This window comes from Toxorhynchites rutilus, chromosome 1 (assembly GCF_029784135.1).
Source record: "Toxorhynchites rutilus septentrionalis strain SRP chromosome 1, ASM2978413v1, whole genome shotgun sequence".
Taxonomy (NCBI): domain Eukaryota; kingdom Metazoa; phylum Arthropoda; class Insecta; order Diptera; family Culicidae; genus Toxorhynchites; species Toxorhynchites rutilus.
In genome coordinates this window covers 50,547,124-50,570,617 of record NC_073744.1, presented here as the reverse complement: position 1 = coordinate 50,570,617, position 23,494 = coordinate 50,547,124, and the positions used below count along the sequence as shown (strand labels likewise).

Genomic DNA, 23,494 nt, shown 5'->3' with positions numbered 1-23,494 from the left:
TCCATTGGGATGGTTGCACACGCACCACGGAAAAGAAAGCGTCGCATAATGGTTGTCAGTTTTGCCACGTGTGCTGCCATTGGAGACAGATTTGCTGCCATGTACCATGTCCGTGATGAGATAAAAACGTTCAACAGTGTTACCTTCTGGTGTAGTGATAAGCTTCTTGAAGAGTGCAACCATACTAGACGCGAAAAATTGGTCACGAGTATGTCCCAATTTGTTTTCACCATACCTCGGACCGAGTTGGTGAAGATTATCCCAAGAATTTTGATGGAACCTCCCGTGCGAAGCCACGGTGCAGTGATTGGATCATTCACACATCCGACGTCAATTGCGGTGGTTTTATCTTCATTCAAGCGTGCCCCTGCTATTCTCTCAAAACGCTGGAACAAGCCTCGCATCGCATCAAGCTTTTCGGCACTCGATACAATGGCACTGATGTCATCTGCGTAAGCGATAATTAAATCTGCCCCACACACTTGCTCTAATCGCAGAAGAAGTGGGTGAAGATAGAGCACGAAGAGATGCATCGAGAGAGGGTCCCCTTGTCGGACAGAACGTTGGATTTGGATTGGAGCGGAGAGGTGCCCGTTGATGAGCAAGCGAGAGGAAGAGGCTGCTGCTACACGGGAAAGCAAATTCACCAGTTCTGGGTTGAAACCCAAATCTCGCATCGTAGTAAATAAAAAGCGATGATCCACACGATCGAAAGCATGATCGAGATCAAACGAGATCAGCTTGCCTTTTTGTCTGCCCGCCTTCAGCTGTGCAATTCTGTCCTTCAATGCTAACGTTGCTTGGAAAATGTTGTGCTCGCCGTTCGAGCATTTTTGTGAGCGAGTCAAAACACTATGAGCTCGAAGCACATTTTCAAGTCGCTGCTTCAAAACACGCGACAAAATTTTGTAGTCATAGTTGACTAGACTAATTGGGCGGTAGGAACGTGCGCTGTCCCCCGAATCTCGTTTCTTCACCAGCACGATCACCCCATCGACGAAATGGGATGGAAAATTTGACCTGATAGCGTCATTCATAACCAGGTTAAGCTCACGATGTATCACATCGAAAGTTCGCAGAAAAAACTCTTTTGGCAGTCCGTCGGGTCCTGGAGACTTTTTCGATGCGCTTGTGCGGATAGCAAAAAGTATTTCTGCCGTAGTGATTTCATACATACAAGCTTCGTTTGCATCATCCTGCTCGGGAATGATTCTCTCACACTGGAAAGGTCCCCATTCTCCCTCTTCTACATTGCCGGGCGCGTATAGATTACTGAAATACTCGACCATATGGTTCTGTATAGCAGCAGAATCATCGATGATTTCATCTCTCTCATTTCGCAGACGCTCGATGGTTGTTTTTCGTCGCACTCGCTCGCCCAGCTGATAAGTCGATAGCGGCTCACCAGCAACGAAGGTTTCGTTGATTCGCACGAACATTTCGGAGAACGCTCGCTGGTGTGTCAGCATCTTTGCTTTTATTCGATTGATGGTGGTGAGCATGGCAGGGTTGTTTTGGTAGCCATCGTACGCATTCCGTAGTAACTGAAAGAGACGATGTTGTTCACGATGGAAGTTATCGAATGCTGTTTTGGACTTCCATCGGAAAAAAGACTTTATTTTAGGCTTTGCGCACGATAGCCACCATTCCATCCACGACCGATAGTTTCGTCGTTGACGAGTCCAAAACTGCCACCGTATTTGGAACTCGTTAATATTTTCAGCGGTCAGTAGATGCGGACGGAGAGACCAAAATCCACGACCATGTGCTCTGTCGGGGAGAGGAAGGCAAATTCTCATGGTGACGGCCTTATGATCCGAAAAACAGCACACATGTACAGCTGTTGATCTCAGCTGTTCTCGGAGACCGTTGCTCACGTAGAAACGATCGAGCCTAGACGAAGAGTTGTGTGTGATGTAAGTATACTCGATCTCTCGTGAACGAAGTCGTTGCCACACATCATGCAGATGTAACTGCTGAACGGTGGCTAGAAGAGCGGGACTCGAGTTTTGCCCCGTCGCATCGCATTGACGAATCACGCAGTTGAAATCGCCACCTAAGACGACGTGGTCGGTCCGATGACGAAGGTAATAGGCAATGCTGTTGTTGAAGAACCGCTCTCTTTCAGCACGGAGAACGGAACCTGATGGGGCATACACATTACAGAGCGTTGTGTTGTGGACACGGAGGGCGAGTAATCTTCCGTCTAGACTCTTCTCTACATGTGAGAATTTGATGTGTTGTTTTAAAGCGATTGCCGTTCCTCTCCTTGAGTGGTCGACATTACAGACAACGTTGTAGCCAGGCAAGACTAACTGCTCGTTCTCTACCTCCTGCAAAAACACAATATCCAACTCCATTGTGCGAACAAACGTGCGAAGGGCGTTTAGCTTGGTTTGGTTGGTGATGGTATTTATATTGATCGTCCCGATGTTACAACTGACGTACTCCATTTTATTGGATTTCTTCGTCGGAGATTCTAGCTTGTATGTGTTCGGTGAAGATGACGTCTTCTCCGTAGTGACGCATTTTCTTGCCTGGTGGTTGTCTACGCGAGCGTCGGCTGCCATTCGAGCCTTGGGAAGCTTGTGAATTGTCTGTTTCGTTGCCATCGGGTCTACGATGCGACGTGGTGGCGTTCGGGAATGAGATGGGCGATAGCTGGATTACAGCTTGTGTTGCGGATGGTATCGTTGTTGAAGGTGTAGCGGGGGGTGGCATCGTGTTATTTTGTTGTTGTACTGCGGTTTTTGTCCCACTCATTTCAGAGAAATTTGGCTTCAGACGCGTGTTGTCGTAGTGACCGACAGTGAGCGGACTCTTTGTCAAACGTTTTGATGAAGCTGACGATGGTTTACGAAGATTCGTTGGTTTGGTGTGTTGAGGTTTTGTCGGGTTGCCCTTCGTTACGCTAGCGTATGATTGGTCTGCTGCGAGCTTCTGCACCAGCAGTTTCTTGTTTTGTACACATGGAATGCCAATGTGTACAAACTCATGGCAGTGTAGGCACGTTTGCCGTTGCCCCTTATATTTCACCGCAGTCTCTTCTCCCTGGATTGTCACGAGAGAAGGAATGTTTTTCGTGATCACCATCCGAACAATACGAACCCCGGTTTTAATACCACCGAAGTCGCTGTATCGGTCATCCCACAGTAGGTCACGAATACTGACGACTTCGCCGTACTCGGTGAGAAAATCAGCAATCTGATCATTGGTGACGCTCTCGGGTAGCTCAAGCAAATTTACCTCTACCGCACCGTCCTCCATCGTAACTCGTAGTTTGTATGATTTCCCTTCAAACACGAACTCGTGCTTGTTGTCGTGCTGCTCCACTATTTGTTCAGCAAGTTGGAGGTTGTTGACCTTGACGAAGGTACATGCAAGCCGTCTGCTTGGCTGAAGTTGCAGAACATTCTCACGTGTAAGTCCGAGTTCTTTTCCAACGAACTTATGGATCTCGTCATGAGAAAGCAATTTCGGAAATTGCGAGTAGTCGACGCGAAACGTATTTTCGCGACGCGGCATCACGGAAAGTGCCGTCGCGGATAGCGTAGATGAAAGAAACCAACAACGTATCAAATAGTCTGTGAACGACTTCCAAAATCTTCTCGTCTGATAAAATCGACTTATCGACTCGGAAGTTGAGCGCTAACTCATCGTCAATTAATAGCAATGAGTGGGATTTTATCAGCACCGATGATACATCAAAAGAGTCCGGATTCTGGCCACTGTTTCAGGACCCTGAAATATAATTGAACATATAATTTAGTTGGAGCCAATAGCCTGTCCATGTGCTGATGTTGGTTCAAATAAAATTAAAATTAATGTAACATTGAACCCTGCAACACAACAACGAAATTAATTCTAGTTCTACAGTTTTCATCTTTTCAACTTTTTCATCAAATGGATTTGACCGTGTTTACAAAAACAATTCCACTCAATTTGTTTTATAATTGGATCTACTGAATAATACGATAACACAGCTCTTGTCAAACTCACCGGCAAACAAGATCCTTCAAGAACGAACATACACGAGTCTACTGAAAATATATAACATTGGAAAGCATAACGATTTCCCCTAGTTTTTATGGTCCAAGATTTCCGTGATAGCATCCTCACACCGTTTTAAATTGAAATGGGGCCAAACAATTCGGAACTAGCCTTGCACTGGACGTGAAAATACCATGTAGCGAGTGGAACAAGCGGGAAAATTTCAATTAACGTTAATTGTGCAGCTTCATGGTCCAGGGCGAACTGCAACCCCAGTTTGGCCAACAATTTGCAAACTTGCGTGAAATTTTATATGCTCCATATCAACCGAACATAATTGGATTCCATGGTGAAACCTGGAAAACACTCAATTAACATTGGATTATACAATTCGCGTTTGTAACTACATACACTGAACATTTTGAAGGGGCGTATTGAAATATGTATCGCGCAACCATGGGTTGTCCGGAAAACGAGATTTAGTTTAGTTCATTTCGGTATCAAATCTAACCCGGTTTTTTTTTCCTTCCAGATGGTGGTCATTTCTTGGCAACGCAGCATGCAGCTGTTAGTGGTTGTGGCCAAACGCTGGAAACGAGGCGCCTCAACAGTATCGAAGACAACGACTCCGACAACGACATTTCCGTCCCGGAACCTAGCACTAGCAGCAGCAGCATAATACCATCATCTGCCGGGACACATCATCCGATTCCGGTGCAGACTGAGGCATGATGTTTCGTGATGCCCTCACCCCAATTAATGCTACTGCCCCCACGGCTAAGGCTGCCCAAATGAACGATGCATAAACAAACCAGCTTCTATTCGAGGGCCCTAGAAGATTAAACTGAGCTGTTTGGGCTCTTTGTGTATATAATATCGTGCGAGTGTAATTGAAAGCATTGTTTTATCCGGTGCAAGAGCATTGAAGTGGCAACATTCGCGGTGGCGTACTCAAAATTCAACCCCGAGGAGGAGTGAAACCAGCTTCAATATTATAGTTTTAGCGGCCCCGAACAGCGACCCCAACCAAAGCGTGGGCAAAAGGGCGGAAACGGAAACGACCGCGTCGATAACGGCGAGAAAAGCACCAGACGGTACGACGCTAGGATTGGTTATATAATGAGAGGTAAGCGGGGTTTATATGCTTTTGGGATTTTAAGTCTAGTGGTGCGATAAATATGTCGAAATTAAATCGTATATATTTCCCCTTCGCATTGTTCGCGAGTGGTTCACGCCGTGTGGGCTGTATTTTGATATTTTTGCGGCTTTCTTCCCCTCGATAGAATGGAGGTAGTTTTCCGAGAAGATAAAGAACTGGAGAAGTCCCGAAGAAGATAAAAATAATTCATTGATAATACATTTCAGATATATAGTGGCTTGGTAGGAAACTGACAACTAGACATGAACCGGAAACATCCTAAGACGTTAAATGGAATGTTTAACAGCTGGAAAATAGGAGCTGAACCGTACAATTTTACTTTGCAACAACATGTGCAATCAGAGAGAAAGAAGATGACAAGAAACGATAAAAGTATACGCTGTGAGCTAAAATGTCGAGATCATACGAATAACTTTACATTCATTGAGAACACTTACTTAAAACTATCGGCTTTTAGTTTACGTGCTCTGGAATTCGCTTTGTAACATTTACAGGAATTGATTGAAATGCGATTAATTCGGATGTGAGACTCGTAAAAATCGATTTCTCATGTATTCCGCAGCGCGAAGTTTTTCTAATTATAATTCAGACCTCCAATCAGGATTCATTGATTCATTGATTTTCGGATTCCGCGTTATTGTGAAGCGAGAAAAATAGTTGATGTTCAGGTAGAATTAGTATACGAGGGCGGTCCGATAAGTACTTAGCCTCATCGCCCGATGGTGACAGTATCGCAAATGAGATCGTGTACTACGTTCTCGTAAACGGCTACTGTCAAAATTTCAACCGAATCGGACTCGTAGTTTTGTTTCGACCGTGGGTGGAAGCGAGTGTGTCCGCGGATTTTAGAAAAATGGAAAAAAAAAGCAATATCGGTCGGTGATTCGATTCGTGTTCTTAGAAGGGAAATCGCGCAGCGAAATCAAAGAGCGCTTGGATGATGTATACAATGACTCGTCTCCTCCGATGGAGACCGTCAAAAATTGGTATAACGAGTTTCAACGTGGGTGCACGTCGGTTTTTGATGAGCCACGCCCAGGTGCCTCGAAAACGGCTACCATGGAAGATAACGTGACAAAAAACACGATCCCGTATTGGCAGACCGCCGACTGACGGTGCGCGAGATAGCTGAAACATTAGGCATCTCAAACGACCGCATGGGTCATATGCTGCATGAAATGTTGTTCATGCTACCGTTTCCCTTCACCTGCCAAGTTTTACCAGGGTTTTTTCACGTTCATTTCTACATTATTTGAGAATTAATCAAGCAAATGCAACCAAATTAGGCATCTGTAGGTTTTGAGGTGCAATAAAAATGGTTTTAGGGCTGCCATACAAATTAAACACAAATTTCTGCATTACTCGAGAACTAATCAAATAAATGAAACGAAATTTGGCATGCGGAGGTTTTATGGTGCAATAAATGATTCTATGGTGGTTAGATACTCCTCCCCCTCTCTTAGGGGGAGCTGCCATACAAATGAAACACAAATTTCTGCATGACTCGAAAACGAATCAAGAAAATTTGGCATGCGAAGGTTTTAGGGGAGACAAAACGTTTCTATGGCGAACAGACAATCCTCTCGTCTCTCTGAAGGGGGAGGGGGGCTGCCATACAAATGAATCATACATTTCTGCATAACTCAAGAACTAATCAAGCAAACGGAACTAAATTTGGCATGTGCAGGTTTTAGGGTGCAATAAATGTTCCTATGGTGGTTCGACACTCCTCCCTCCTCTCTCAGGGTGGACTGTCATACAAATTAAAAACAAATTTCCGCATAACTCGAAAACTAATCAAGCAAATGGAGACAAATTTGGCATGTGAAGATTTAAGGGGACGATACGTTTCTATGGCGAATAGACCCTCCCCCTTCTCTAAGGGGAGAAGAGGGAAGGGGTCTGTCTATATTCTATCATATTTTCTGTATCAAACATTTATTCCATGTAACGGGGAAACATGTTATTTGCAAGTGGTTGAAAAATCTTGAACGAGAAATGTGTCTGAAAATAATCTGATATTATAATGATGAACCAATCCAATAGGTAGAAGTACTAGGATTTTTTTAGTAAAAAGTAAATTCAACGGGGTCGATTAGAAGATCAATCAATGAACAGTACTGCGATTGGACTCATGAACTTGCGCTTAGTAAGAAAACGTGAATGTTCGAAAATATTGATAACAAAAAACAAACTTTGGGCGGGACGAAGTTTGCCGGGTCAGCTAGTCTGACAATAAAATGCCGATTTCTCCATTCCACGATTCAAAGGTTTTGGCCGTCAAATCGTTTCGTCGTTATTTTTTGAGTCCAAAGTTCTCTCTGTAGATGTATGTAGATCAGAATGCCAATGAAAATAGTCATCTCTAATTTAAAAAAGTTACCTAATAAAAAATGTTCACCACCTCGAAAATCACCCTACGCCAAAAATTAGCTCGAACGGACTTAAGGGAGAGTAGCGCGAAGCGGTCAAAGTTTGAGTTTTTTGAAAATCGAAAAATCACCCAAGGGGGAAGTAAAGGAAAAAAACGACACTCTGGGAGTTCTCGATTTTTTATTCGGAACTTGCTGCGAAATGTTGATTTGCACGACAATATACCCTTTGCAAAATATTAGCTCATTCGAACTTCATTTATTAGTGTCACAGACGTAAAAATGAGAGTTTTTTTAAAAACGAAAGATCACCGAAAATAGGGGTTTCCAAAAAAAAATTGTTGGTGCAAAATGTTTTAAAATTGCATTACTTGTCAAGATTTCCTGTTATCTCGAAAAAAAAATTTTTTTTACGTTGGCGCTTGGTCGTCTGAAAAGTCGATTTTTTCCGTCTGAAAAGTCGATTTTTGACAAAAAATGTCTTTGAGATAACTGTAAATCTCGATGTTTCATGCAACTTTGGCATCAAATTTCAAAAAACTCAAATTTTAAGGTCTGCAACAGTAGAGTAGTGCGGAGCAAAGGTGCGCATTGGCCATTTTGAAGCAAACGAGCATAAAATTCCGACAACAGTGTAGTCGTTTGATACATTATTACACCAGCAGCTCACATATATAAAAAAAGATACATTTTATGAAAGTGGCAAAAAGTTATGAGGTAAAAAGAGTTTTGCGATGTTTTGATCTATTTTTTTCAGTTTTGGAGATGACGATTTACTTACCTCAAATAACTGGAAAGTTCGAAACTACACTGTCAAGGAAACCTTCATTCTACAGTAGATGATAGTGCGTATTCGTTTTTGTGAAAAAGTTCAAAAGCTTTTTTTAAAAATTCGATTAGTTCAAACATTGCTTGCGGGGCAAAGGTGCGCAGTGGCTGTGGTGCGAAAGTTCGCACCAGAGTTTTTCTCTGAAAAAAAATTCTAAAATGTGTTCAACCACATTTTTAACGGGACCCACAAGAAGGAAACTGATTTGAAGAAATGCACTCCAGAAATGCTCAAATGGCCCGACCGAGGCTTTGGGAGGGATTCTTGAAGCGTCGGATTGCGGCAGACCTCGATATTTCTGAATCAGCTCTGAGGAAGAGGCTCATATCAGAAAGTGATTTAAAATTCGAGTCTTCTTTTATTGACTTCTGCTGGGATGTGCCAGCGAGCACCTAGGGCAGTCAACGTAGTATTATTACTTGAATAATTTTTATTAGTACTCAGTTGAGATTTCTATGCCAAATGACACGCCTTGAATGCATTCTGAGTGGCAAGCTCTAGAATACACGCGTGACCACAGTGCAAGTCGGAGAAACTTTCTTTGACGACGGGAATCGAACCCGAACCCCCGGCATGTTAGATTTGACACAAAAAAACCCGAATTAAACGGGAAACGAATGTTTCATCGCGATAATTGTAAAGCTACACAATTGGTCATGGAAGCCAACACGGCATACCAAATCGCAACGCCTCTTAGCTGACAACGACTACTCATCAATTATTAACGACAAAGGAGCACGATGGGCGAAATGTTGGCTTCAGCTTCCTTCGTGTTGCCGTTTTGGCAGACTGAAAATTCGTGCATCTCCATTTCTACAACGAGTATTCTGATTCCCAGTTGTCGATTCCATTCTTGTTTCCATGCTTTTTGGCTCACAGCATGGCCTTTCGTGTAGAATTTACGCATCTCTCCCCCGGAACGTATCCTGTGTGTTTACGGGATGTAGTAATAATGTTTGCGAAATATGATTAATTTCCGTTTTCAAATCATAATCAAATTAGCCGCCCCAAACCCACCGGAAACACGACTCTCGCTTCAATTGGAGGCGGCTTCCACTTAAGGGGGTATTCTAGTGTAGAGAAACGAATTTCGGGCGTTTTTTTAGAGCTCCGCAAAAATAAAACGAAGAATATTTTTACTATCCATTATATCATTATTTGTTTATCTATCTTTTAACTATAAAACAAAAATTGAACGGAGAAAAAATTTGCATAACTAGAATAGTGAGGAGCTGATGAAGAGAGGGAGCTCAAAAAAGTAAAGATGCCGCTATCATATGAACCTCGGACAAGTCAAAAACATGTTTTTTGACAAAATGGCGGCCGTTAGAAAAACAAAATGCGTTTTTTCTTACGTTTCCCGATTTTTTAAAAATAGTAAAATTTAAAAAATATCATTTTTTAGAGGTTCTTGCGAAAGAGAGATGCCTGCAGATTGTATCCATATAAATTCGACATGAATCGATTCAGTAGAACTTGAGATATCGTGTAGGCCAGTTCGAAAAAACTAGTTTCGATAAAAACGCGTTTGAAGTTCATTGTTATGTACATACCAAATTAGATACCGCATCACTAAAATGGCTCTAACTCGGTAAATAACAGGATTTCCGATATGTCCTTTCTAGAGTATATTCTTGAGTGCCTAAAGTAGAGAAATATGAAGGAAAAAAATTGATTTTTGTTCAAATTTATAGACTAGAATACTGCCTTAAGGAAGCTGAAGAAAATTTATTTCCCTTGGAAATGAAAAAAGGCCAATAAAATCCGAATGCCCGAAATTGTTCCTTCTCGACACTGGGCGAACATATTGAATTACTACAATGAAGTAAGAGTTTAGAGACTGAGTAAACCAAAACACTTCTTCTTGAATGGCACTAACGTTCCAGGAGGAACTTCGCCGTCTCAACGTAGTATTATTGCTTGAATAATTTTTATTAGTACTTAGTTGAGATTTCTATGCCAAATGACACGCCTTGAATACATTCTGAGTGGCGAGCTTTAGAATACACGCGTGACCACAGTGCAAGTCGGAGGAACTTTCTTTGACGACGGGAATCGAACCCGAACCCCCGGCATGTTAGATTTGACACTAACCACTCGCCCACGGGAGCACCGAACCTAAACACATAACTGCAAATGACAAGGCGTTGCATTTTTGATGTAGCAAAACAGTGGAGTGAATATTAATGAAGTTAACGGATACATGTTGTCATTTCTCATTCCGCAAGCGTTTGATGTGATTCCCACCTTACGGGGCATCGACAGGATCGCAACGATTGATTTGTATTCCAACGAAGTTTCCGAAGCTGCGTCTGTAGGGGCGAGTCAAATTTCGATTGGAAAACGTACATCGTGCGATTGCGTATTCGCTTATTCATGCAAAATAAGAGAGTCCCGTTTACTATCCACTCATTGTTCCTGGTCAATGGTATTTATAAATTTACGCCCATTAGCTTTCCTGAGTCTTTGATCAACAGACCCATTCCAACAGACTCCTCTTTTGACCCATTAACCGGAAGCAATAATCTCCCGAGCGGCCCGTAATTCCCAATTTTCGTCATTATTACTACATCGTCTGAAAGCAATGAAACTGAATGAGGGTGCTTCACTCGTTCTTGCACAGGCCACCCACAACATTTCTTAGCTATAGGAAATGAAACTCAACCGCACTGATGAATATTTCGTTGAATTGGGAGCAAATTTAATGAAATCCCTGGCAATTAATGCGGTATACTCGAACGTCACCACAGCATGAGGGGTAAGCTGTAAGCTGTGTTAATGACACAGTATACGCGTTTCCGTGTTAGTGTAAGAGTTGGTCGTAACGTTTACGTTTTTGGGGTTTTGTGGATATCATTGGGCACTGAAAGTAAATAACGATTGTGATATCAGTGATTTATAGGAAAAAGATCCTTTTCCCAAAATATGGTAAATATTTTTGGGATGATATTTCTCTGTAGACCTCGATAGATTCTACAATACTCGTTTTTGGCATAGGACTACGTCGTTTCCTCTAATGTGTTTGATGAACGTTTAGTCGGATTCAGACTTCCAGTGTCGTACCAGCTAGCGAGCAGACAACAGTGTTTTCTCATGCTGATTGTTACGAGCAAAGACCTTCCAAAGAACGTGGGACTGGTATTGCTGTCGCAACTCCACGACCGACTGCCAACAAGCGCCAACCAATTAATTGAACCGACTTATTTAGGATAGACTGCAGAAAAACACTGTTGCTTCTTCAACACTTGTATTTAATATCAGACACAGAAAAGGGGGTATCGTATAATTTTCTACAATAGTGTGTACGCACAAGGCGATTCATTTCCTGCTGACTGTCACTGGGAATTCAGTTGCGTTTCCATTATGGCAAATTAATTTGCATACAAGTTTGAGTTCATTGAATTCAACTTTAAAACCAACTTAATATAATCTAATCTACGACATACCGGGCCCCGTTGAAACTGTCCGTTCAACGTTTATTGTGCTGGTTGGGATATCTCACTATCCTCCCCCAACACCCGATGCTTCGCGGTAGGACTCGAACTTCGGTAATGGCTCGCTTGTACGCTCCTTGACCAGTTCGTACAAGTACAACCCGTACCAACCCATCGGAACCGACGTACGTCTCTACCACCCGGCCAAGGTTCCACATGAACGGTGGTAATCCATCCTGCTTAAGCAAGACTAGTGCTCCGTTTCGGACGTTGGTAGCAGCTGGTTTCCTTTTCGAGCGCTGGTGAAGTTGGCTGACATAATCCCTGGACCACCTGTTCCAGAAAGCTTGCTCCAATCGCTGCATTTCCTGTGCCTTACGAACGAGGGCCTTCAACGCTTTATCTATCTCGTTTGGTGTGAACCTTTCAAAGTTACGTTTATCCTTCTGGCGATCACAGTTTGCGGCAAACCGGATGCACTGTGCAGACATCCTCAGCAAGCGTCCCAGCTCGACGTAACGATCGAAAATGGAATTATCCACGGCGATGGAAGTCAATGCGATGATTTGGCGCCGTTTGATGACTGATGAGTTAGGCAAGATTTCAGGCCAGTCCTCCTTCGGTTCAGCGAGAAAGTTTGGACCGTTTCACCAAGAAGGACTAGGAAGGGACTATCCCTTCGTCGGGTTTTCCGCCTACCAACACATTTGGCTTTCCATTTTTATTTACACTGTATCAAAAAATTGTCCGTACAGCAGTGCCTCAAATATTGCAGCACAAAAATGTATGTACAAAATATAATCTATGCAGCAGTTAATCTGTTCATTTTATAAACAAATATGTCTTTTTTATTGCCCAGCCATCAAAATAAACGAAAAAAATTGTTGAGCTCGATAAAATCGTAATATAGTTAAAAAAAAGTTCAAAAATTCGGGCCAAAAAATTGTCCGTACAGTTGCGACTTTTTCAAAAATAAGCAATAAATAAGTAAATCTGTCACCCAGCACAAACAACATCCGTTGCGTAGCAAAGAAGTGCGCTCCAGTGTTTTCAGCTGCAAAACGGTAAAATCTTCAAAATTTGGTGTTTATTTTCAGTTACAATACGATTTCTACGTTTGTTTTTAGAAAAATGGCCGTTTCCCACAGTAAAATCCCAGTTGAGATTCGCAAACTGATCGTGGATCTGAGAATTGAAGGGAAAAGCTTGTCCGAAATCGCAGATGTTGTGAATCGACCACGATCGTCTGTTCAATATGTGCTTCAGAACTTCAAGATAACTTATTCTTTGGAAACAACTACTGGAAGAGGACGCAAGCTAAAGTTCACAGACCGTCACCATCGCATACTTCTGAGGAAAATCAAACAAAATCCAAAGTTGAGTGCTCCTAAGTTGACTGACAGCTTGTCACAAAACGCCAACATCAAGGTTAACCCTCAAACAATACGGAATGTGCTCCATGACAAAGGGTATCGAGGATGCGTTGCACGAAAAAAGCCATTCATATCAGCTAAAAATAAGGAGAAGCGTCTGGAGTATGCCCAGAAGTACGTGGTTAAACCATAGGAGTTCTGGAAGAACCTGATTTTCACGGATGAGAGCAAGTTTAACATTTTTGGGTCTGTTGGACAAGTTAGAGTGTGGCGTAAACCGAACACCGAATTGGAATCAACAAATTTGCGACCAACAGACAAGCATGGTGACGGTCATGTTATGGTATGGGGTGCGTTTAGTGCAAGTGGTGCTGGAAACCTGACGTTTATTGAATCTACTATGGAACGATTCGTTTACTTGGACATTTTGAAGACGCATTTGAAAGCAAGCGCGGAAAAGTTGGGTCATGGATCCAATTTTCAGTTCGTTCAAGATGATGATCCAAAACATTCGTCGAATCTTATCAAGGAATGGCTCCTCTACAACGTCAAGTCAACACTTCTCCATCCTCCCTAGTCACCCGATCTCAATCCGATTGAGAATATGTGGGACCATTTGGAGCGGGAGATTCGTGAGCACCCGATTTAGAACAAGAACCAGCTGAAGGAGGTTCTGATGCAAGAATGGCAGAAGATTTCTCCGGAAACAACACAAAAGTTGGCACTGTCTATGAAAAGACGTCTACAGAGTGTGATTGCTGCGAAAGGAGGCCATACCAAGTATTGACTTGGTACTTCCGATCGACTTGGTACGATTCTTCAAGATGTGCGGACAATTTTTTGGCGTCTTTTTTTAAACAATTTTTTGTTTTTATCGTTTTTCAATAAGTAGAATGAATTCTAACATGCTTTCAATCATGCATATGCATAAGGGAGTGTTTGACTATAAAACGAAATAAATATGACATTTCTGTTGATTGATTAAATATGTGTTTAAGCTTATTTTTTATTAGAACAGTAACTGTACGGGCAATTTTTTGATTCACTGTATATAGATTGCATTTGCGAAAAATAGATGAGCAGAGGTTTTTCTCGGCGCGGAATCACTCCGGGGTGAGAGAAGTTTTTGTTCCCTAGATGAAAAGGTACTCATACCGTTTTTATATACCGAAACTTGGCAGAAAAGATTTCATTTTAGGCAGAACAAATGCATTTTCGTGTGCTGAAGGGTGAAATGAACAAATAAAAACAACTTTTTCAAAAGATTTGAAATGTTTGTATGTATGGGAGCAAACATCTCTTTCTATCAGACTGAACGTCAGCCTGGGATTGTACCCAAATCACTATGGGTGGGTTATACCTAAGATATAACCGCAAGGTTGACATAGGACTACCGTTGGCTTAGTAATCATTTGAGTGTATCGATTAAATTATTGATTAAACCAGTTAAACCAATTTCCCCATTTAATTGCGAGCAAATCCCAGTTAAGATCAATCCATGCATTGTGATAGATTACATTCTTCGTTCGTTGCAAATCTGCCGTATGGTATGCTGCCTTGTTCATTTCATTCGTTTATCGTGGATTTCCAAAATATGTGAACGGAAGCTTTGCTAAATGATCAATGTATTTCACATTTCCGTTTGAAGTTATTGCATCTCCCAAGTTTACGTACTCCTCGAACCGCAAATTTGCTTGATTTGATGAACTTCAAGCACTCAGATTTGATTTTGAAATGTTAGCTGAACGTATATTGTTCAATCGACGTTATCGCACCAAATTGTTATCAAGATTTTGTCCAATCATCAAACGGTATACGTAGGATAGGGCGCCAAAGAAAATGGTCATCTCGAATTTCAAAAAGTTACCCCATAAAAATGCTTACCACCTCGAAAAAACACCCTATGCCGAATTTCAGCTCAATTGGACTTAAGGGAGAGTGGCGCAAAGCGGTCAAAGTTTGAGTTTTTTGAAAATCGAAAAATCACCCAAGTAAGGAATAAAAGAAATCGGGGTTTCCAAAAAAAAAATTGATGTCAAATGTCTTCAAATGGCATGAAACGAGATCTAGTGTCATCTCGATAATTTTTTTTTTGTCAAAAATCAGCATTCTGGTTTTTTTTTTTTGGAGTACAAAACGAAAAATATGGTTTTGGGTGCCAATTAAAATAGTTATTCCGATTTTTCATTTGGAACTTGCTACGAAATATTGATTTGCACGATATTATACCCTATGCAAAATATTAGCTCATTCGAACTATTTACTGGTGTCAAAGACGTTAAAATTTGAGTTTTTTTTTTTTGAAAAACGAAAAATCATCAAAAACCGAGGTTTTAAAAAAAAAGTTTGAAGCCAAATGTCTTAAAATTGCATTAATCGTCGAGATTTACAGTTATCTAGAGATTTTTTGGCACTTGGTCGTTTTTCCGCCTGAAAAATCGTATTTAGACAAGAAAAAAATTGTTGAGATAACTGTAAATCCCGACGTGTCATGCAATTTTAAGACATTTACATCAATTTTTTTTCAAAAACCCCGATTTCCGGTGATTTTTCGATTTTCGAAAAACTCAAATTTTAACGTTTGTAACACCAGTAGGGGAGAGGGAGGCAAGTTGGCGAGCCCTGGATCTTGGAATTATTATTTATTTTTTAATGTCGATGCTGATTCTTATAACTTAAAGTGTTTTCTATCATATTATCTATTGGATGGGCAAAAAAAACTAAAAAACTTGTCCACCGAAAAACTTTGTGCAAAAAGCATCGAATTCGCCATCTTGCCTTCACGTGGAGTCAAGATGGCGAATGCATGCCTGGGGGTACGATGGCGAATATGGTTTGATCGCCTAAAAATCAACAAAATGTAATAACAATTATTTATTCATCCTTGGTTGGAACAGTGGAAACGCCAGTTTCATCAACATTGTAAATGTCACACGAAGGAAAACGATACTGAGCTCGTATATCTCCCAAAGTTCGAAACAATGAGTCGCAATTTTCTTTATTGAATGCCATTAATCGAGCCGCTGAGGTATTTTCTGGCTTTCTCAAAGATAGCTTATGAGCCTTCATAAACATTTCAACCCATGTTTGTATAGGAAAAAAATGAAAAGAATGACAAGAAAAATACCTGATATCACAGCTAACATGTCCTCTTCGTACATCGATACCAACCTCATACTTCCTAAAACGGCATCAGTCAAACCACCACATAAAAATACCAGAATGGTTTTTATCACTCAAATGTTTGCCTCAACTTACCTCGTTCTTTTATATGGCAACATCCGGATGTTTTTACTAATATACAGAACGTTCTGATTTGCCTTACGGAAGAAATTTCTGCTCGATGTAACTTCTTCTAGATGAATCTTATAATTTTAATTAGCTCAGTCTGAATAAAATCTCTCCGAATGCCGGCGGTAGCCTCATTTACAGTCCAATTTGATTATTCCTGACGGAATCGTTCGCGGCTTCCGCAAACTTGGAAATTTTCACCATCAAGCAATTTCTTTGTGGGCTACGGCACCAAAGCAGTGTCGGCTGTGCGGATATTTTCGCCATTAACGACATCCTGCTGCGTAGCTCTGGCAGTTCTACGCTCCATTTTGGTTTTCGATATTTCAATATGTTGGTTTCACGTTGGTGCTGAGCGAGCGAGAATGAGCAAAACGTCGGCAAAAACTTTTCAGATTTTGAAAAGTCTAGCGTCAATTGTGCTAATTAAAGTTACACACAAATAAGATTCCCCGTCTCGGCTTTGGATGATTGAAATCAAGTTCAAATCCAGCGGGCATATTCAACGCAGGCTTGAGGGTAGCTTGTGATTACATCAAGACCCACAAAGGACACAGTTTTGCAACATCGCAAAACAAAACAATGGTTAAAAAATGGACAGCTGTCGAGAACGCCTAGATTGGCTTCGCTTTCATTCGCATTTCGCTCGTTACGATGCCACCAGCCATCGAATGGCTGGAAAAGAGAAAACTTGATCAAAGATAAGCCACTCGTCTAGATGTTTAACACCCCTTTCCATTTCCCTTCTCATATGGCTCAGCTTACATACCTAACACCCTTCACACAAAAACCGCCTCTGTTTTTCAAGTGGTTTCCGCCCACAGTTCGCGGCGTGTCGAAGTTGAGTACTATTGTTCTGTTCTCTCTAACAACGAACCTGTAACACGGAAGACTAAAAAAGCTTTCCGCGAGGAGTCGATTCTGTTTGATCTCGACCATAATTGCTGGTATAATTTGCCACGATATCGATTTTCCGAGTTGGTTCGAACGATTCCATAAATTTTGTAGAGTTTTATGGTGTTAAAACGTATAGCGCTCACTTTTGCATTTGTCAGAATTTCTATGTTTCCGGATCATTGTCTTATGTTTCATTCACATCCTCACCAGATAGAACACACTTCGTTCGATGAAATGACTAGTACATTTTTTCATCAGAAACAAATAGCTTTTTACGGGAGCCTCTTCTCTACTCATTTACAGGTCGACGTATTCCGATAGCATTGCCAAACACAGGTGCCCTGTCACGTAGACGACACACTCTTTACATCCGATCGGCCATCATCGTCTTCATTCTGTTCGCATTCCTGCAGTTTCATATGATATACTATGGTACGTGTTGAATGGTTAATCCCTGCCGCCACTGCATAATGGAAGGATTGCTCTTCAATTTCAGACACACATGATTCAGGAACGACGGACACCGCCAATTACTCCACGGCAGCGATCCTCCAGATGGTGCCACCGGTATTCCATAAATATCTGACATCGAAGACCCGGAATGTGACGCACGGTAAGCGAAAACTTTCATTATACTCATTTGGAATCTCAAACCAACCATTGGCCCGCTGTGGAAATAACACCCTATCAATTGTCGCATCGCTCCGGAAAAATGTTGATGGCTGTTGTTATGCATTCCGGAACACACACTCCGTTATGGATTTCCCGAGTTCGGTTTCATTTGCTGTGAGAGCTCTATTTGTTCGTTCATGCGTGAGATACGTTTTCATCCTTTTTGCATATTTCATGTCCCCTCCTGGAAGCGGTATTGGGTGCGGGCCACATTTCACTCTTTTTGTTGCAAATCAAAATGGAAATTGCTGAAAAACTGTTGCTGCAGCATAAGACCTGATTATGGAATGAAACGCTCAACCATCACCCGATGCATTCTTTTAATACTTATGTTACTCCGACTGAAACCGAAGAACCAATTTCTGCAGAAACAACGTTCTCGTCCCAAAAGTATAAATATTTGGGGAAAGTGTCATTTACGTTGGTAACATTTCTTTATTAGATTTCATATTCTCAGTTGTTCCGTGAAATGTCGGGGGGATTGTTTGCAGAGGATGTCATCCATAGAGCTCCCAAGCAAACATTAGTAGCACCCTGGTGACAGGAGACGTTTGTCAACCACATAATCAAGGCAAGCTGAACTGTGGAAGCCCCTTGAAGATATGGACAGATACCCCAATTATATTCGCCATAATTTTCTCACCCATGGATTGGGGATATGACCAACATTTCGGAATATTCTGCTATTCTATTGATTCGACATTAATATATGTAAGATGAATGCCATTATTCTAACGGTAGTCGCTATTCATTCAATTATCACTTTCGATATTAAATTAGGATGGATTTTTTATTTGAACGCATTTTAAAATCAACTCTTTAGTAGAACTTTTTGGTGATCCTGATACGTGATTTTGTTGTAACTTTATAGTAGCCTTAAAAAACAGATTCTTATTTTCATATAAAATATCAGATATATAGCGTTGGCAGATCGTTGTCTAGAGGGAACCGAAAAGTCAGAGTCACTGTCAACCACTGAGTCAAATTATTTATACCCCTCGCCTGATACAATGTTACATGCATTTTTACTTTTGTTTATTTAGAGGCTGCTAACTTGAAAGATCTCAAACGTGATATGTACGGCTAAACCTCATAAGCTGAACCATAAACAAACGCATACCTTTCACAAAAAATAACATATTCTATTGGGTTCCTGCTATTCTGGTACTTATGGTCCCGTAATGCGGCGCACATATCCGTTAGCAATTTTGCCAACATTCCAAAGGGTTGGGTTGCCAACATTCCAAAGATGCTCGATCCCGGCACAAACCTGAGAAAAGTTCTCAGCCGCCAAACGCATAATTTATATAATCACTCTCTGTCTGCAAGTAAACAACAACAAACCCAACAGTACATTCCTGGCTCTTACTTTGCTATAAAGCGCTAAGTTCCCAGCTGTGAAACAATAACGCGAGAGAAGTACTTGTGAGAGTCAGTTAGAATTTGTTTTGTTTTTGCTTTGTTTTGACGTGGGACTACGTCTAACCGGAGTATATGGGGGGGTAAAATGAAAACCTAAACACAGAACATGCAGGAAAAAATGAAAGATTCCGAATGTTTATAACTCGAACATTCCTTACCGGATCGGAAAGATGTTTGCATCAATTGATAGGAAATTTTTCTACGCGTCTATCGTAATTAATACAATTCTATTGACGTAGGACTACGTCTAACCGGAAGATATAGGGGGTGAAATGGAAATCTAGGCACTGAACAAGTAGGAAAAAATGCAAGATTTGGAACGCTTATAACTCGAGCATTTCTCAATAGATCGCAAAGGTTTTTGCATCAATTGATAGGAAATATATCTACGCATCCATCATAACAAATAACATTTCATTTTTCTTGAGATAAATAATTGAATAATTGTGAAATATCAAGCATTGTCAAAATGCACTATGTGCCCATTTTTGATTGGTCCATTTTGTGCTCCTCAAATCGTACCGACCAAAACGGGCAACCAGAGCAGCAGCGAAATAGAATGAAGCACGATTGGAAAGGAAAAAGAAAAAAATGAACGAAACATTGGTCGCAGTCTCACACATGCGTAATTCTCGAGCCAGCCAGTCAGCTTAAAAATCCTCGCTCCGCTGCCGTAACGATCATTCTCATTCAAACCGTTCACCACATCGGTTCGCATCACAATACATCAACAAACCAACCCAAGCAACCATGTCTGGACATGGTAAAGGAGGAAAAGTGAAGGGAAAGGCAAAATCCCGCTCGAACCGTGTTGATATGGAGTTCCCTGCAAGGGTAGCTAGGCCGAGCGCGTTAGTACCAGTGCACCAGTCCACCTAGCCGCCGTTATATAGTTTCGGCCGCCGAAGTGATCGAGTTGGCTGGTAAAGCTGCTCGCGACGATAAGAAAAACCGCATTCAGAACAGAACACATCAAGACAACAACAGGCAGTTGCAGCGAGTGGCGAGTGGCAAACGCAATCGCAAAACGGCAGCTCGTAGCAGAAGAAAAAAGTTTGTTCTTTTTACAATCTGCTTTGGTGGCAAATCCAGAACAAGGCGGCATCGAGGGCGTTCGAAATGGTTCTTTTTTCAAAACCACGAGTACTAAGTTTTCTAAATTGGAACCATTCCATAAAACAAGGCGCTTTTCAGGGCCATTAAACCTTCCAAAAAAGAGTTTAGGAAATAAAGTTCAATGCGTTCTAAAACATTATCAAAAATAATAATAAAACACAAATTGATGTTTTCATAATTTGTTTGCCAGGATCTGATGAGTATGTGAATTTGGCAGTAGTTCTGAGCTTATTGATAGTTGGGGACTTTCAAGATTATTCAATTTTCACCAACTCTTAAATTGTTTCCAGATTGAAAGTACAGTAATTTACAATTAGTTCGACATTTAGCTAATTGGACGGACATGTAATGCGACTTATTTAGTTGGACATTTTTGTAAACATAGAGATCCAAATTATGACCCCACATAGAAAGTCGACACTGTACCACTGTCATCGCAAATGTTCAATTACAGGTTAAAATCGCCTCCAATGCGACACTGAGTGGCGCTTCGGTACGTTGCATTGAATGTAATTTACTGTAAAATATGTCACAAGCTGGATGGGAAGAAATTTTCCAACTGTGAAAGCTGAGGTGAGTGGCAAATGCAATCGCTAAACAGAAAGGTTTAGCCGAACAAGATGGGGATATCGAGTGACAACAAAACAATAAACTCTTTAGATTGAAGATAATTTTGTGATCCTGAAAAGGACCCTTTTTCGCCTGCATGTGAATCCAACGAGCGAACAAATCGTAATGAATGTATTTTTTTGCCATCGCTCCCTTTTAACGCTCATTCGTTCGTCTCGTTGGACTCGCCCCTCTGGCTGAGTCTGCCGATTTGTCTCTATCCTGTGAGTGTGTACCGCTAGAGTATAAAACACGCGGACCCCAAAAATATCTTATTTTCTTTCAAACCGTAAACCCGTGTGGTTGTACGGCATCGGCATCGTGGACGTAACAAAGGAGGACAAGTTAAGGGAAAGGCAAAGTGTCACTCGAACCGTGCAGGTCTCCAGTTCTCTGTTGGTCGCATTCACTGATTGCTCTGCAAGGGTAACTAGGCCGAACGGATTGGTGCCGGAGCACCAGTATACCTAACAGCGATTATAGAGTTTCGGCTGTCGGAGTGCTCGAGTTGACTTTGCAAAGCTGCTCACGACAATCAGAAAACCCGCCTCAAGAACAGAGCAGCTTCGTTTCGGCGCTCATCAAGGCAACAATTAGTTTCAGTGAGTGGCAAAGTGCTTCTCCGGCACGTCGCATTGAATGTAATTTACTGAACAATATGTCACAAGCTGGATACGAAGAAATTTTCCAACTGTGAAAGCTGTGGCGAGTGGCAAACGCAATAGCTAAACAGGAAGGTTTAACCGAACAAGTTGGAAATATCGAGTGATAACAAAAACACAACACCAAAGGTTCTTTTCAACCCTTAACATATTCATAAAGAGTAAACAGTAAACTAATCCATTTTTCAGGTAGATAGGTAGGTATTCACGTAGGAGAAGAAAATAAAACAATATATTTAAAATATATATTTAACAAAAGCTGTCCCCTTTGTATAGTCCTACGTCACTCCGGTTATGTCCCCGACATTACCCACCCGTCTTTTTTTTAATTAGATAAAGAATTGAATAACTGTAAAATATTAAGCGTTATCTAAACGCCCTAGCTGCCTCGTTTTGATTGGCCCGATTTACGACTTCCCCAACACAGCCATAATAACCAAGCAGCCTTGGGGAAATCGGCATTGCAAATACATGAAAGTCGGGGGTATTTTTGTTCCGACTGAAATGTGTTTCCCCAACACAGACTTCAGAATCAAGGTGTGGGGGGGAGTTGGCATTGCAAATTCATGCAGGTCAGGGGTATTTTTGTTCCGACCGGAATGTGTTTCCCTAACACAAACTTTAAATCCAAGGAGCGTGGGGAGATTGGCATTGCAAATAACTTAAGTTGGAGGCAATTTTCTTCCAACTGAAATGTGTTACTCTAACACAGACTTCAAATTCATGAAGCGTGGGGAAATTGGCATTGCCAATTCATGCAAGTCGGGGGTATTTGTGTTCTGATTGAAATGTGTTTACCCAATATACGTACTTTGGTACTCGTTTATCTTTGTGCAGACTAAAATATGTTTCCTTTACACTGTCTTCTAAACTTGGGAACCTGGGAAAATCGTGCAGACATTAGAGGCGAATGAACTTTCAAGTTTAAAGCAAGCAAAACTCATATGTGCTGTTCACTGAATTTCTACGCATACCATTTGATGATTAGGCAAAATATTGATAACCAGTTGCTACGATAACGCCTATCGATCAAACAATATGCGTTCGACGTACATGTCAAAATCGAAACTGAGTGCCAGAAGTTCATCAATTCATGCAAATTCGCTGTTCGAAGAAGTACGTACACTTGAGAGATGCAACCTTCAGAGTGAAATGTAAAATAAAATAATGGTTTGAAAATTCTTCCGTTCACATATTTTGTCCTAGGCATCAAACCAAACGTAAAAGGACTGTCATTCAATTTACTTGGAACGAAGAACATAATCTATCACAATGCATGCATGACATTACATGGCATTTATTCAATCTCTTTACTTAAAAAGTAAAGATATTGAATTCAATTAAATTCGGAAATTGTTTCACTCAATCAAGAATTTAATCAATACAAACAAATGATTGCTAAGCTAAGGTAGTCCCACGTAAACCTTGCGGTTATATCATAGATATAACCCACCCATTTTTTTTTGTCATGTCTGTAAATAGAGAGAGAGGAGAATAAAAAAAATTGTTGTTCAGTTTTTGTGCAGTACAAGTAATTGTTAAGATATGTTCCTGAATGTAAAATAAAATGTAGTTTGATATTTGTAAGAATAAATGTATTTTGTGCTGTGAAATTTGTGAAGTTTATTCAACCCAGAGGAATAGTTGGAATTGCTGTACAATTGCCAC

At 41.1% G+C, this 23,494-nt stretch overlaps 1 protein-coding gene across 9 annotated transcripts in view; it reads left to right on the top strand.

Annotated features, from left to right (window-relative positions):
- The window catches only part of LOC129769812 (alpha-1,6-mannosyl-glycoprotein 2-beta-N-acetylglucosaminyltransferase), a 210,435-nt gene that overhangs the window by 128,978 nt on the left and 57,963 nt on the right, over positions 1–23,494 (top strand). For all 9 annotated transcript variants that reach the window (XM_055772795.1, XM_055772403.1, XM_055772636.1 and 6 more), the window contains 3 exons: positions 4,523–5,116; positions 17,649–17,777; positions 17,842–17,958. In XM_055772795.1, the coding sequence (XP_055628770.1) occupies positions 5,110–5,116; positions 17,649–17,777; positions 17,842–17,958 (253 nt within the window). In that variant the 5' untranslated portion in view covers positions 4,523–5,109. The remainder of the gene's footprint in view (positions 1–4,522; positions 5,117–17,648; positions 17,778–17,841; positions 17,959–23,494) is intronic.